At 44.1% G+C, this 17101-nt stretch overlaps 1 protein-coding gene and 1 long non-coding RNA gene across 3 annotated transcripts in view; one reads left to right on the forward strand and one right to left on the reverse strand.

Annotated features, from left to right (window-relative positions):
* TMEM201 (transmembrane protein 201) overlaps positions 1-17101 on the reverse strand; it is a 43543-nt gene that overhangs the window by 20329 nt on the left and 6113 nt on the right. For both annotated transcript variants that reach the window (XM_083453953.1, XM_083453954.1), the window contains 5 exons: positions 12976-13096; positions 9315-9509; positions 6478-6654; positions 4782-5182; positions 2808-3011 (listed from right to left, as the gene is read on the reverse strand). In XM_083453953.1, coding sequence (XP_083310079.1) covers positions 2808-3011; positions 4782-5182; positions 6478-6654; positions 9315-9509; positions 12976-13096 — 1098 coding nt within the window. The remainder of the gene's footprint in view (positions 1-2807; positions 3012-4781; positions 5183-6477; positions 6655-9314; positions 9510-12975; positions 13097-17101) is intronic.
* On the forward strand, positions 11532-15017 carry LOC310683971. Its single transcript, XR_014514606.1, has 2 exons — positions 11532-12367; positions 14686-15017. It is a non-coding gene; the product is annotated as an uncharacterized lncRNA (long non-coding RNA).

Raw genomic sequence — 17101 nt, forward strand, 5'->3', positions numbered from 1 at the left:
GAGGGCGTGGGCAAAGGCAACAGCCGGTCCGCAATTAAAAATAAGAACCCTGGAAGGTTTTCGGAACAAGCACTGCAGCAACTTCACACAGAGTTGCAATGGGCACCTTCCTAGCTTTCAGCATAGGCCGACGATGCCCCTCTTCACCCTGGCCTCTGACATCAGACACTATTTAGAAGAAATATAGCAATTGAAGCATCAAATGGCACTTCAGACAAGTTTGCCCTGGTGGGATGCAGCTAGTCACTGAAACTACACATCTATTATAGTGACAGAACAAACCAGAAACCTTACGTTCTAATAACAAATGAAGGCCTTCTGAGCATTCTATCCTCAAAGCTCTGTAGCCACTGCCTTTGGGAATAGCATCACTTATCAGAGCAACTGATGGGAAGGAGGACGCTGAAATAGTCTGCTGTAAGAATTTAAAACTTCTGTTAGTTGCTGCAACAAATATATATTTAAGGTCCACACTATCTTTCCAACTGTGAATTATTTCAACCAATTTCAATCTTCTTTTTTTTTAAAAAAAAACTGTTTTAACACCACCTGGGACCTTACGGTGAAGAAATCAAATAACAATGATAATAAACAGCCCCAGCGATCCTTCTCCATTGTCTTACAGGATTAGGAACATCACTGCTTTAGCAGGAAAAGCGGCCAAGAGACAACTCAGAGGGTCACAGGAGTGCTCAATGATGTAGCTTTGCTAAAGGCAAACAGCAGAGGGCTGATCAAGCCCTAGGATTGGGTGGGTGCCACAGGGACTCCTCTGCCCCTGGGGGTTTGTGTGTGATGTGTGCTGCAAAGTATAGTTTTTTTAAAAAGCAAGGTTATGTTTAAAAATGCCAGTGCAGAACCGGCACTGCTCCAGGTACCACATAATACCCGTTCCGTATTTGCAAGAAACTCATCTTTTAGTGTAGCAGCACCCACTTTGGAATTCCTTGCCTACTGACACCAAACAGATGCCTTCGCTGCAGTCTTTTCAGCACTTGCTAAACACGTTTCTGTTTAGAGAAGCCTACCTAGACATGTAGATTGCTGACAGGTGTTTAATCTGTTTTTAGCTTATCACTGATTATTTCATAAAGGTAAAGGTACCCCTGCCCGTACGGGCCAGTCTTGCCAGACTCTAGGGTTGTGCGCTCATCTCACTCTAGAGGCTGGGAGCCAGCGCTATCCGCAGACACTTCCAGGTCACGTGGCCAGCGTGACGAAGCTGCTCCAGCGAGCAGGCACCAGCGCAGCACATGGAAACGGATTATTTCATAGGAGGTTTTAAATAGTTTTACCTTTTTGTAAACTGTATTGAGACTTTTTATTTTTTTACAATCAAGCAGTGTATGTTATGAAATAAAAATATATATATTTTAAAAAAGAATGACGTACAACCCCATACCAGCAAATAATGCAAAGATATGTTCAATAAAGAGACGCAGGGGGAGAGCTGAGACTGATAGGGCTTCCAGTGAATGGAAGAGACTCGGCCAGGCGCCCTATTGTTTGAGCACTGAATTCTTGGCAGACATCATTATAGACGGGACTGAGAAGCAGAAAGGAAGGGTTCTTGGCTCATTTCGGCTGGCTCAGCGTACAGGAAGCTGCCAACATCACTGTGCCCTTTCCCCTTTTAAAAATCAGCATCAGAGTGTGGCTGATGTCACTATCTTTGATGGAACGACAAGCATCCTGATCCACTTTGGATCCCAGGATGGCTGGAACTAAGGTTTAAGGGCGGGGATTTCGGGGGGGGGGGGGAGGCGGGGGGGGGAAGGCTAAAGTGGCCATACATTAAACAAAGGTTAGCACAACACAACTTGAACTGAAATCAAGTGAGGGTGTTTTTTGCTGTTGCTAATTAAGTCAACCCCCCCCTATTATTTCAGAAATTTAAAAGACACAAGCAGCAACATGCTGTTAACAGAGGATAAACTGAGAATAAGGAAGTTAGGGGGAGTCCAGCTTAGAGCCACTTCAAGTCCACTCCACTATTTATGTAGTATTGTTATAAAAAAATGTACGGCAGTATAAAAATTAGAAACTCCAGAACACACACACACACACACAAAATGTAAGCAGACCTAATCCCTCAAAGCACTCCTACACTATACATTTAAACTAGTTTCAATCAAGTTGGAACCATCACAGCTCCCAACTAAAGAAGGAATCCTGGGAAATACAGGTTCTAAAAGGTCGCCAACTACTGATTCTCAACACTCGCAAAACCTTTAAAAAGAAAATGCACGTGCACACAAAATTCTTGGGAGTACTGAGGGAAGACGCGACAGCGAAACCCATTTCAAACTGGTTTAGAGTCTGCAGCATCGACGGCAAGTTGAGATAACACACGGGGATTCTCACTGTGGATAACTGGTGGCACACACACCACTAAAAAAGGGGGGGAAAGAGAGCCTTCCCACCGCCAAACAAAAACCAAGATGGACGATGTGTTATATGGCAATTCACACAGAGAGGAGCCATTCACGGAGTGTGATTTGTTTTGGAAGCGTCTGGGGTTTAGATGGAGGAGGATGAAGGAGTACTGGAGCAACTGGGAGAGGTCTGCAATTGTGCTACAGCCAGCTGGGAGAAGGAAGATGCTTCACAGTTTCTTAAAGGTATAATAAGAAAGGAGGGAAGAAAGTGTGCGTGGGAGGGAAGCAACCTAAAACAAAATTAAAAGGGGGCAGGGAGGAAGAGAGAGGAAGGGAGAGAAAAGAGAAGCGCCAGCGGCAGTGAATTTGAAGGCTTGGATTTTTCAGGGTATTTGTCCCGCCCCCGACAGTCACTGTTCTGGCTCTGACCTTCGGGGCCGGGGTCTCCGCTGGCCCGTTGGTTTCCGGGTGGCCACAGCAGCCGCAAAGCCCACCAGGCAGCACAGCGAGGTGGTGCCGAACTTGGCTGTGTCGAGCCAGCTGGGGGTGTCTGCCTGCAGGTAGCGCTCCACCAAGTGGAAGCCCATCACCAGGAGCCACAGGACAGAGGCGAAGGCGTCGATCCGGCGAAGCCTGAAACATGGGGGGTGGGGGGGGAAGAGTTAAATACCAGCCTCTGTTGGCTACACCGTGCAGTAAGAACCAATGTTGGAAGGAGGGGGAAGAGACCATTCAGGCCTGCTCCATAGCAACTCGGAGCAGGGCCTTCTGGGTGGCTGCCCCAATCTGTGGGACAGCACCTCTTATGAGATACAGCAGGCACCCCCTTATTTGTACTTCCCAGAAACAATAACAACAAGCCTTTCCAGCTGCATGCAGTGTTCAAAATTAGCCAAGAGCCAAGCACATTTTGCACCTGGCATTTGACCACTTGAAGATGACTGGGTGCCAGGACGGCGCCTGAAATCTCCACTATCTGGAGGTGCATGTCTGGGGATCATTGGATCTGGACTGTTTTCACACACTAATGCCCCATCCTGTAGAATTCTACCAGTTATATTTTATCTGTACAATCAGAATGAATTTCTGGAACCAAAATGCATTTTCTGTGCAGCCTGAGCAGGAGCAGTCACCATTAAGAAGAAAAGGTTGGAACAGGCGAGTATATATGTGGGCTGTCCCTGGATCAAGTGACTTTTATTTAAGTTCTCAAAGCTCTTAATCTAGCTCAATGTTGCCATCTGAACTAGCCAGATGTTTAACTGAGAATCAGTCACAGTCAGTTCATCGTTTGAAAAATAAGACTTCAGAGCTGTCTTGCCCCAAAATGGAAACTAGACATTCCATTCTGGCAAATGTAACCATAGTTTAAGGAGCTATTTGGCGCCTAGCTTATATATCTGAGTTTCGTACCCAAGCTGGTTTTTTTTAGCTGTTCCTTTAGCTGTTTTTGGTTTGTCAACTTGAAACATATGTGAAAGGCAACACGTAAATTAATACATTCTATAATACATACATATATTGAACAGAAACACTCACAGGGAGGTGCTGGGTTGTATCCAACACTAGTCCTACTCAAAGACCCACTGAAATCAACGGCTGTTGCTAAGGTCCATGCATTTCAGTAGGTCCACTCTGAGTAGGTATAGTGCTGGCCACAATCCTAAGACTCCACCATCCTATTAGAAGTGGGGTGGGAAACCTGTGCCCCCCAGATGTTGCTGGTCTCCCAATTCCCACGGTGGGGGAAGGATAGGTGAAGGGTTCCTTTAACCAGTAGCCCCCTTTCTTTCGCGTTCTAAATCCCCATTGTTTGATTTACAGATGGGTTTCCTCTTTTGAACGTACGTAACACGCCAACTAACTTTGCAAAAGTCAGTTTTGACTGCAGCTGCAAAGACACACAGCCAGGTAGAAAATCTAGTAAAAAAGGACTGCACCAGCTACAATGCAGAGAAGAAAACAAAACCTGTTTCCATTTTAAAAAGTTAAGAAGGAACTTCAGGTATGTGACTGTCTGACTCCAGCAGGGATTTTAAAAGGTGAGCATTTTATGGTTTTATGGTGATTTTGTTATTGCTGCTTTCTTCTCTGTATGGCTTCTACATACAATGCTTAGAAACGTTAATAATTTATTTATTTCATAAAGTTTAAACACACCGCTTACAAAACTGTCAAACCAGTTTGCGAAGAGAATAAAGCAGTAAAATTATCAGTAAAGACAACAATTTGAAAATATTAAAAAGATAAAAACCAGCAATAAACTTTAAGAAAAAGATTAAAACACACATCAACATTCTACACGTCTGGGAATCTTATTTCATAAAGTGTATAATTTATAATTAAGTAATACATAAATGCCATGAATAAATGATTTAAAACCCATCCCAAAATCCCCCATACCTAATTCGTCCCGCCAGAAGCATGGCTAAGGAGCACGTCAGAAGACCAAGGACGACCACCGCAATCTGGTGGTTCTTCCCGTAAGACCAAGCCACTCTCAGAGTCTCCACGACTTGCTCTGGCAACAGCCGGATCACTTCCTGCCAGCTGAGGACTTCCAGGAGAGTGCCGTTGCCCGGTGGTGGCACTGCTGGTGGCGATGAGCCAGTGTCGTTCCTCACTGGCCCAGGGCTTGCTGGAGCAGGAGGAGTTGCGTGCTCAGGGGAGAAGGGGTTGCCCGACCCGTACAAGGCCATCGTGACGAGAACAACGCAGCTGAGGAAGGCCAGGAACCGGAGAGCAATCACTTGGGCTGGTGTGGTTGTGGCTGTGGTGGTGGACGAAGCCGCAGCATAAAAACTCTGCAGGGGAAGAGAAGAACCTTCAGAATCGCAAGATTACAGCGCAGCTGTGTGAGTTGTCTTTATACCTACATGGAAGGGAACACAACTGTGTGGGATCAAGCTGGTTCTCTTGGCAGCTTCTGAGCCAAGAGGCAAGAAATGCTTGCATTCTAGGTGGGCTTCTAAACCACTGGAAAGGTTATGTGGCCCAAGTTGCATGTAACGCTAAACTGTGATGTAATAATAATAAATAATAGTAAATTTTATTTATAACCCGCCCTCCCCAGCCAAGACCAGGCTCAGGGCGGCTAACACCAAGTATAAAAACAAATGATTAAAATACAACTTAAAAACAAGATTAAAGTACAACATTAAAATGCAGCCTCATTTCAGTAGAAACTCAAATCAAAAACTTTTAGGGGATGAAAACATCAAATCTTCACCAAGGCCAACTATCCAGACTGGTCCTACGTGGGCCAGAAAAAAGCCAGGGAAGTCCCCAAATAGGAGTTCCATCACAGAAGGAGAAAGGAAAAAGGAAAGACGGGGAGGGGATCAAGTTGACTCCAAGCCAAAGGCCAGGCAAAACAACTCTGTCTTACAGGCCTTGCGGAAAGAAATCAGATCCTGCAGGGCCCTGGTCTCATGAGACAGAGCGTTCCACCAGGCCGGAGCCAGTGTTGAAAAGGCACTGGCTCTGGTTGAGACTAATCTGACTTCCTTAGGGCCCAGGACCTCTAGGGTGTTGCTATGTACGGATAAGGTCCTCCGCGGGGCATATCAGGAGAGGAGGTCCTGTAGGTATGAGGGTCCTAGGCCACGAAGGGCTTATGTAGCATATGACCCAGGACCCATGTAACACTAAACTGTGGCATAGCATAGGAAACAGGTCACATATGACACTAAACTGTGATGCAGCGTAATGGATGGTAACTTGCAGCCTCACACCTAATTTCATGCAGCCCTTGGTCCAATTTTTGCATGGGTGGCAAAATAAGCACAAGAGAAAATTCAGTGGCAGAAAAACGGGGAGAAGAGAGAAGGCCTGGTGTAAAGAAACAGAGAATGAGAAAAGCGTGCTGGAGAGGAAAGCCCTACTTAAGAGAAAATATATGACAATCTAAAAATAAAATGCATGATTCAGATTCCACCATCGCTGTGTGTCCATCCTCTTCTGGGTTCAGCACTTGTTGCTCCCACAGCCCATCCAAACAGGATGCCCTGCCCAATGAACAGCTGTCACTTCCTGCCCAAGTGCTATGCCCCGCCTACCCCCAATCAACAGCTGTTCCTTCCTGTTCCTTCTCCCTCACCTGCATGTAGGTCTTGTCTGTCTTCCGGTGGCTGAAGTGGTGCCGAAGCAGCAGGGCGCGGAGCTGCCGGTTCTGGTGCTTGATGTAGTACTCCACTGCGGCCTGGCAAGGGCGGCAGAGCTTGTAGGTCTGCTCCAGGTGATGCTTGTACACCTCAATCTCCTCGTCGTACTTGCCCTGCCCGGAAGAAGGAGCAGAAGCTTAGCCGGGAGAGGAGGAGTTCTGCATGCCGAGACACTTCCGGTTTCAATCCCCACCAGAAAAAGAGCACCAGACACATGCTCCCGTTTCATGAGTATCTCTGCTACTTCATTGTTAGAGACAAAGCAGAAGAGAGGAACATTGGTACCAGGCAGAAAACATCCTCACCAGTGCTATTTTTCTAGAACAAGGTGCCAGACCTCACCATGAACGCCTCCCTTGTTCTCTTATAATGGCAATGGCGCCCACCTGGGAGGTGCTGGAACTGAGTTCTGGTGAGTTCTGACTGGAAAATAAAGCCTTGATCCTCACCCTCTCAGGCTTTTTAAACTCCTAGGCCAGTGGTTCTCAAAAGGTGTGGCACACCACATTGGTGTGGCAGAGAGATTCAAAGACACTCAAGGAAACATTTGAATATTTCAGTGTAGTGAAGTATGGTATAGTATGAAAATATTATTTTCTTGCAGAAAAGGGACAGCTATCTTTTCAAGAAGAAAGCAAGAGTATCAAGTGAAACTTGAGGACATTCCTAGTTGTGATCCAGAACATGACTAAATAAGTATGAATTTCATGTATACATTATTATGATACATACGTAAGAGGCTCGTTTATAATTATATTCTGGGAATAATCTATATTCTTATGTAGCTGCATTGATTTATATTTTCTGGATGTCCCATGGTCATGTTATGAAGTAGTTGTGTTCCATGTTATAAATCAATCAGGGCTAGGAGTTGTTTCTTTTTGTTTTCCAATGTATTTCTTATCAATAAAAAAATTCAGGGTGGTACGAGCAAATTTTTATTCTGAAAGTGTGGCCCAGAGAAAAAGTTTGTGAACCACTGTCCTGGGCCATTTTAAATTTCACTGACGGATCAATATTTTTCTGCTGGGTCTTACTGTATACAACACAGGGAGCAACATTCTACCAAGTTACAAGCATGACCCCATTCAGACCACACATTTAAAGAACTATGATACCACTTGAAACAGCCATGGTTTCTCCCAAAGAATTATGGGAGCTGTTACTTGTGAAAGAGTTCTAAGTGCTGTTAAGAGGCTCCTATTCCCCTCCCAGAGGGACAATTCCCAGAATGGCTTAACCATAAAACCCTCTTCCCGAGGAACTCTGGGAATTTTTGCTCTGTGAGGGGAACGGGGGTCTCCTAACAACTCTCAATTCCCTTAACAAATAGATTCTTTGGGGGAAGCTACAGCTGTTTAAAGCAGTAGTGGCGCCTACCCTGTGGAACGCCCTCCCAGCAGATGTCAAGGAAATAAACAACTATTTTACTTTTAAAATACAACTGAAGGCGGCCCTGTTTAGGGAAGTTTTTAATGTCTGATGCTGTATTGTTTTTATTATTTGGTTGGAAGCCGCCCAGAGTGGCTGGGGAAACCCAGCCAGATGGGCGGGGTATAAGTAATAAATTATATTATTATTATCATAGTGCTTTAAAATGTGTTTTGTGAACGTGGCCTAAGAACTACCAGCATTAGATTCAGTTCCCTCTCAATCATACGTCCCCCAGAAACCCAACTAAGGGGGAAAAGGTTCCCCATATGCTTAGCCATGCAAGCTCACTTTCCCTCAAGGCACCCTCCAACCAGACAAAAAGCGTCTTGTGTTAAGTCATGGATGGGGAAAGCCGGCCTGTGTCTTGCCATTGCTATCCTGGTTGCCATGACACCAGAAATAAGTGGGGCAGGCATTTTCAAAGATGTCACCACCTGGAGTGGGGAAGGCAGTAACACATGAAAGCAGGGGGGGAAGGTAATAAAGACAAAGGGGGTAGGACGACAAGGCAGCAGCAGAAGACACTAGCAGGGCATTGCAAATTCAGGCTGTGGCTGTATACACATCATGCATTTAAAGAACATGGCTTTCTCCCTCCCCAAGAGTCCTGGGAACTGTAGTTCAAGTGTGTGGAGAGTTGCAGCTCTGACAGGAAGAACACATTCCCGTAAGATTTTATTGTTTTTTTGGTGGGGGAAGCTTGAAATGTATGGTGCAGATGTATGCAGTCAGAGTTTAGATTCATAAACTAGAATTCATTTTAGACAAAATGATAACAATATTCAAAAGCCTCCTGTGAAATGGGCTACTCTTTGGCGTTCTTTGTAACTTTTCAACTTGAAGTGAGAATACCGTAAGACATTGAGGACAACATCTTGATAGTTCTTAACAAAGCAAATCCTTAGGGGGGGAAAAAAAAGCAAGGAAAGGTCATGTTTCTGCCTCCACCCCAATATCAATAATAATTATTTTTCCAAGGGAGTGTGAATGCAGCAATATAAAGCTGCATCCTTTTTTGTGTAATTTTAATGAAATTGTATTGTTTCCTCTTTATTTTAATCGGTCGCTGAATTATAAGTTTTCCATGAAAGAAATCACACACAAACTACAGCTCCCACGATTTTTGGTGGGAACGTTAAGTGTATAGATTTAAAAGTATGATGTGGACATGAAATAGAACGATGTAAACAACCACAAAAGGTTTGTTTCCTAAGATCCAGAGGGTCGCAATTGCCTCCTGGGTAGAGCTTCCCCTTCTGTGGGTTTATGGCCTTAGGGAAGGTTAAGTACCAGAACCTTAAAATGAAGGGCTGCTCTGAGTCCCGAGATCAGTTCGTACCTCCTCCCTGGGTGTGAAGGACGCCAGCTGCTTAATCTTCATGGTCTGATGGTTGTTGCACTTCCTGCAGAGGAGGACCTGGCTGCTCACCCACTGCTGGGGCTTGGTGGGGTCGTAGAAGGCGCCGGCCCCAGAGACAACGTGGTTCAGATGCTCCATGTACTGAGCTGGGATCGGCTTGTTGTAATCTCCGTTCTGCCAAGAGGGATCAAAAGGAGAGGCATTGGTTACTCCAGTCTCCTTCCTGCTGCTCTACAACATTTTTATTCATAAAAACCATCTATACACTGCTATTCATTTTTTAAAAAATTGGAGCAATTCACAACAATTGTACACTCTTTTAATTTTTATTACCTGCAGCCTGTGGTTCCAGGGCAGTTTACATTAACACACAACATTAGAGCACAATATTACAAACACTTTAAAACAACTTAACAGTTACTGAAATAAGGCGGGCCCTAAAAATTTACACCTCAAATGTCAAAAGGTGACAGATGCTCCTCTGTGGGGAGGGAGCTCCACAGTTTAGGGGCTGCCACAGAGAAGGCCCTTTTGTGGACCACCATACAATAAAAAACATATTAAAGGGTTAAAATCAAAAATCCGTTACCTACAGTGAAAAGATGCATTCTTAACTGCCTGCATAAGCCTAATAGAAAATAAGTTTTTGGCAGGCATTTAAAAGTTTTGACAGAAGGCACCTGCTGAATCTCTACTGGCAGAGCATTCCACAATACTGAGACGGAGATACTGTTTCTCGCTGTTGTCAAATGGAACTCCAGCCCCAACAACATCTGGAGGGCCAGAGTTTCTTGTCCTACCGTTAGGGACCTTGCCATGGGCACCAAGATATTAAGAAGACCCAGAAATCTGTATAAGTGGGTTAAAAATTGGAAAATCAATAAAAATAATTGGGGGGGGGGGGTTTAAAAAAAGAATACAAAATATTATGAATACAAAACAAATCTGTATTTCATTGGGACTTGTCATTCCCATGATTGGCCAGCCACATAAGTAACAAATGGCTGCCAAATGGAGGCAAAATCCATAGATCTGCACCCTGAGATACTCGTAATTTTTAAGGGCCAACAAAAGCAACCTGGGGAAGTTATTCATTATCATTTCAAATTATGGTTTTAAGTTTATAACCCGCCCTTCTGCTTTGCTCCTCTTGCTGGTGTGAGCCAAGAAACAGTTGGGCTTATCATCACAGCCAAACCCAGACTCGTGGTTTGGAAAACCCACAAGTGGTATGCCACAAAACAAACCTTAATTAAAGTCCTAGCAACTCTCAGTGCTAGGGTTATTGGTGGTTACTTGCCATGACAGCTGTGTACTACCCTCCAGGGCTAGAGGCAGTAAACTTCTGAAAACCAGTTGCTGTGGTTCTCAAGTGGGGAGTGCACCACTGCACTACTGCCCTGCTTGTGGGCTTTCCATAGGCACCTGGTTGGCCACTTTGAGGATGCTGGACTAGATGGGCCTTCTGATCTGATGATCCAGGAGGGATCTTTCAAAGTCAATTCATAAGAGTAACTGGGGCATTTGGTTTCATGAGTCTCGCCAACCGGAGGACCTCTGGGAAAACTGTCGAGATCCAACTAAGGCAGAACTGAGTGAGAGGGCAACAGTCCGCTTCTCTTGTACGGAAGATGGATAAAAATTGTACCAGAGTTTATTTGAGGAACCAATTCACAGTGAAGTGTGAAGTACAGATGGATTTTATTTCATAAAATGTGTATTATGCCTCTTGATTGTAAAAAAAAAAAAAACACCCAGAAAGATTCAAAGTGGTTTACAAAATGAATAAGACAATGAAATGATCCATCAAAAGCAACTATTTAAAATCTTCAAAAATAATTATCTTGTGCCTCCCTCCTTGAGAGGTCCGGAGTTTGGCAACACGAGAATGGGCCTTCTTTGCAGTGGCTCCCCATCTGTGGAATGCTCTCCCCAGGGACGTTCGCCTGGCGCCTTCATTATACACCTTTAGGCACCAGGCAAAAACATTCCTTTTTAACCAGGCCTTTGGTTGATCTGATTTAAATCCTATGCCCTTTTAAAATGTGTTGGGTTTTTTTGTGGGGAGGGGCTGTTCGGTTGTTGTTTTTATTTTTATTATGTATTTTGTGGCTTTATATCTTGATTTTATTCTGTAAACTACCCTGAGACCCCCCGGGAATAGGGAAGTATATAAATTCAATAAAGAATAATAAAGAATAATAATTAAAATAAACAATAACCTAGAATCTAGATTTTAGGAAGGTAAAATATCTGGGTAGGCTGGTCTAAACAAAAACAATTTTAGCAGGCACCTAAAAGAGTGCAGTGAAGGCGCCTCCCTGGTTTCAATAGGCAGGGAGTTCCCAAGTGTGGGTGTTGCCATGCTAAAGGATGGATTCTTTATAAATGCAGAATGACTATTATATGGCGCCTTGTAACATTCTGCAGAATGAAGAGGTGGAGCGAGCATATACGGATGGGGTCAGGTGAACTCACAGGTAAACTGAGCTGAAGCTGTTAAGTTACCTACTAAGCCCACTGCCATCTGATTCTCATTCAATGCTCACTCCAAATCTACCCCACTTACCTTAACATTCCACACCCCAAAACTATCCCCTCCCTTCAATCCCAAAGGTGGTTCACTCGTTACACCAACTTTTGCTTTTAAGCTCCCACCCTCGACCTCTGCCAGTAAATTCTACCAACGGGGACATACACCCAAAAAATCAGAAGCCCACACCATAACAACTCGGAAGCAGGGCCTTTGTTGTGGTTGCCCCTGTTTCTGTGGAACAGCAGCCCTGCTGCGATACAGCAGGCACCCACAATCTGTACTTCCCAGAAACAACCCAATTACATTTTTGCTTTGACAAGCTTTTGCAGCTGGGTGAAAAGGTCTCTTGCCTTAAGGTGTTCAAACTGTATTGCGTATCTTCAGTGCCAGTCGCTACCTGTCAGCCTTGCCTACCTCACAGGGATGCTGTGAGGATGAAACGGAGACGGGAAGAAGTGTGTGTGCACCACCTTGAGCTCCTCTCGGGAGAAAAAAGGTGGGATATAAATGTAATGAAATGATAGATAGATAGATAGATAAGAAAGATAGATGTAAAAGGGGATTCATAAATTAATGCACACCAATATCGAACAGACATACGCACGTGAGTTGGCACCAGGTTCGTACCCAAGGCTAGCCCCACTCAAGAGCACACCCACTGAAAGCAATGACATGACTAACTTAGGGCCATTAATTTCCATGGGTCTACTCTGGAGCAAACCCTAGGCCACATTCACACCATATATTTAAAGCGCTATTACTGCACTTTAACAGTCATGGTCCCCTAGGCATAAAAATCCTAGGAACTGCCGTTTGTTAAGGGTGCTTAAGAGACCTTATTTTCCTCACAGTTATAATTCCCAGAATGCTGGGAATTGTAGCTCCATGAGGGGAACAGGAGACCTCCCAACAGCTCTCAGCACATTTAACAAACTATATAAAAAAACTGGGGGTGGGAAGCCATGACAGTTTAAAGTGGTATCATAGCGCTTTGAACACATGATGTGAATGTGGCCTGTTGGAGGCAACCCAGCTTGCTTTGGCCCTTGACCGCCATTTCATCTCGTCATAGAGGCTTTACGAGGTGCCACTCTTGAAACATACCTCTTGGAAGCCATTGTACTGCTCGCAGTTGGGGCAATCCCAACAGTTCCGGTTCCCATACGGAACCACGGTGTCCTGGTTGCAGAACCAGCAATTCACGGTCATGTGGGTGGGTTTCTTCCTGTGGGGAACAGCATTAAAAAAAAAGTATACATCACATTGGGCCCTGGGAGGAGGAGGAGGCCCAATGTGACACATTCCAGTCAGGCAAAAACATAGCAAGGAAGTTATGAAGCAGGGCCAGAGAGGGTTGTGGAGAGATTTCCGAGGGCCAGGCAAGAGCAGCTTGGAGGGCCACAATAGTCTTCTTGGCCTGAGATTCCCCACCCCTGGCTTAGAGAATCGTATAATAATACCCACGGTTTGATATACTCTTTTTATATGCAAATTAGGCCACATCCAACTACATTCTCCTCAAACGGACCTAAAGTTATTCATGGCCATTAACCAAAAGCCAGTCCTCCTCAGAGTAGACCCATCTTAAAGTTAACAGGCATGACTAACTTGGGTTCCTTATTTTCAAAAGGGCCTACTCTGAGTAGGACCAAGTTAAGATACAAGCTTTTAATTCCTGCTCAAAGGTACGCTGTTGATATTTTGCTTTTTTTTAACAGCAGGAATTGCTTTAGGCCTACCTGGTGGGGGAAGAAAGTGAGATCAAAGATTTTTTAATAATAATAATAATAATAATAATAATAATAATAATAATGGTTGTCTAGCAACCGCAAGACACTGCCTTCTAATCACTTCCTGTAGGCTTTCAAAGGTCATGTCCTGTGGTTGCTAGGCAACCTCAATTTGCTTCAACCTCCACCGTGGTACACAGCAAACAAAGGGCATCCCTTTGAGCATCAGCGAGCAGTTAGAAGACCTCAACTTCTAGGGTTACCGAAGCAAGCACCTTGCAGTTGCTTGGCATACCCCCAGAAACGCTTGCAGGTTGACCTGGAAGCAATTCGGGACAGTACTGCAACCACAAGATCCTCCCACCTCTCTTTACCAGGCAACAGACCAAATTTTCCCCTTTCCCGCCAAAACGGAAAAATAAGATGGAGACCCAGAAAATGGAAAAGCCGTAGATGTCCAATCCAGGGAGGACTGGGGCCCATGGCTGGGATTTCCCCATCATATTTTTCTGGGAAGGGAAGAATTTGCTGCCCAAAGCCAGAGAGCTTAATGGGGCAGCTGTAAACAGTAAATGAGCAAAGCCACAAGTGAAAAGCAGAACTTCAATAGAAAAGGATTGCCTGTCTATGCACTGGAATGAAACACTTGCCATCAAAATGAGCAGCTGTTGGGGCTTAACCCTTTTGGACAGAGGGAGAGTCATTTGCTTTGTTTTTTTAAAAAAAGATAAGCAAAAGTATAAGAACAGGCTTTTGAAGACAGACTTGTTCACACAGACATTCCCTTGCTCACTCAACCTGTTTTAATTGCTGTGTTGTTTCAAAATGACTTTTATACTGCATAATTTTACCTTGGATTGTTATATATATAATGGATTTTTAAAATTGCATATCTTAACTGTGAGTGTTTATATTTTCGATGGGACTGTTTTAGTGTTCATTTTAATTAGGTGCATTTATATTTTCATGTTTTAATGGGATTTCTTTTATTAAACTTCGGGCCATGGTGCCTTGGTGCTTGAAAAGTGCGCTTAGAAGCCTAGCTTGTGTGTGTATATAATGATAAAGGTCTTTTATTTCACAGCAGCTACAGAAGTGGGTGACTTGTTCATGTGAACAAGCCATCTCAGACAGGAGCACAAGAAATTGTATTACATTGAGTCAGACATGCTCTGTACTGTCTGCACTGACTGGCAGCAACTCCCAAGGATTTCACCACGCCTACCTGAAGACGCCAAGGTATGAACCTGGGGACTTTTTGCATGCAAAGGAGATACTCTACCACTGACGACCAACTAACCATCAAAGACCTGACCTGGAATGAAAGCTACCTCCCCCCCCCCCTTTTAAGTAGGGGGCATGTGTTTTGTATTTGGGTCTGTGCATATGCAGAGACAAGCTGTGCAAAATAAAAATTATGGGTGACCCAAATGCCAGTTAGTTATTCCATGAGCACAGCTTTCCTCTCTATAAACGCAAAGTGCTGCTAATGACTTATAAAGTCCAACACAGTTTAGGCCCAGTCTATCAAGACGGCCATATTCTCCCATATGAACCTGCCTGGGCTGTGTGATCTTCAGTGCCACCACCCTTATGTGCAGACTTGGTGTTGATGTGAAAAAGGGCCTTCTTGGTGGCTGCTCCCAGACTCTGGAACTCCCTTCCTAGAGAAGCTTGACTGGCTCCCTCCTTTTTGTCCTTCGACTGGCAGGTGAAGACTGTCTCATTCCGAAAGGCCTTTGGGAATTGACTGGTTTTTAAGGAAAGGGCTTTTAATAGTGCTGTGCTGTTTTAATTGTATTTTAATAGATTTGTTTTCTTTATATATTTTTTAAATTTTATTAGAGATCAATTACTTTTATCTTTTATATGCTTCTAGCTTTCTGTTTTGGCCTCTCATGAAGAGAAGCCTCAGATTACGACTGCAGGGTCCAGATCAGTTCATAATCTTGTGTTTAAAGTATAATACATTTTCTAAAAAGCTGCCATCTAGTTGCTCCCACCCAAAGTGTGTCAGCGGCCAAGGTATTCCCCAAGGCATCTTTGCTACGTTTCTTTAGCCGCCAGGCAAAAACATTCCTTTTCTCCTAGGCCTTTGGCTAATTAAACAGTCTATGGCCTTTTAAACTGTGTGTGCAGGATGGGATGGTATTGTTTGTTACTACGTTATATATTTTTGTGTTTTTACATTGTAAAGCACCCTGTGATCCTCAGATGAAGGGCGGTGCAGAATTATTATTATTAATTATTATTATTATCATCATCATCATCTCCATGTTGTTTTATTCTGTGTCAGTTGCCTTGAGTCCCGATCTGGGTGGAAAGCGGGATATAAATAAATACAACAACAACAGTAGTAGCAATAATATAGTGCCAAGACTTCAAATTCCACCAAGCACGGCTGCCCGAGATGGGAATTCCTCTCCCCTTACCCAACACACCTCTCCGCCATCTGTTTCCACATGACTTCAGCACAAGGGCTCCTTTGAACTACAGCTGTCGGAAGCACCACAGAGCACAAAGGCCCAGCTGATGCAAACAGGGGCCAAAGGAACGCTTGGGACATCCATCTGCTGCAATGCAAGCCAAGAATACCTCTTGCCTGGGCTCATGTCCACAACCAGCAGGCTTGGGCGTCACAGACCCTTCTTTCTTGGAATGAATTAACAAACTATTTTCATTAGGGCACACAGAATTGTAGAGTTGGGAGGGATCCCAAGGGTCATCTAGTCCAGCAATGCAGGAGTCACAAATAACAGATCCCTTTTTGCCACAGCAGGCATTGTTTTAGAAGAGGTATTCTTCCTCCTCTCCCTGAGACTCAGAGGAGAGAACACCTGTGTGTGTGTGTGTGTGTCTCCTGACTTTTCTTTAAAATCTATCGGAAGAGGGCACCTTTTAGAATCAGTAACAATAATCAACTTAATTTACCTGAACTATTTAAAAAACTTATTTTAAGAAAGGCTAAACAGTGTATGTGTGTATATATATATATATATATATATATATGTGTGTGTGTGTGTATATTCACACCTCTTAACCCTGAGCTTTTGACACTCGTGATGTCCACTTTTAGGACCCACCTTATTTTTGCAATCGCTAGTTGTTTTTAACTGTTTTTAACACTGTGTTTAAAATGGGACCTTAGGGCACTTAATGAATATTATATATTCATGATACCTCGGGTTACAGACGCTTCAGGTTACAGACTCTGCAAACCCAGAAATAGTACCTCGGGTTAAGAACTTTGCTTCAAGATGAGAACAGAAATCGTGCGGCGTCAGTGGGAGGCCCCATTAGCTAAAGTGGTACCTCAGGTTAAGAACAGACCTCCAGAACGAATTAAGTTCTTAACCCGAGGTACCACTGTACACTGCTGGACTCCAACACTCATCAGCTCCAGCCAGCATGAAAAATGGTCATTTTCAGACACATCCTGTGGAATTCTATCCATTACATTTTATCTGCACAATCAGAATGAATTTCAGGAACCCCAAAGT

Source organism: Podarcis tiliguerta (genome assembly GCF_965153285.1).
Source record: "Podarcis tiliguerta genome assembly, chromosome: 8".
In the NCBI taxonomy this organism is placed as follows: Eukaryota; Metazoa; Chordata; class Lepidosauria; order Squamata; family Lacertidae; genus Podarcis; species Podarcis tiliguerta.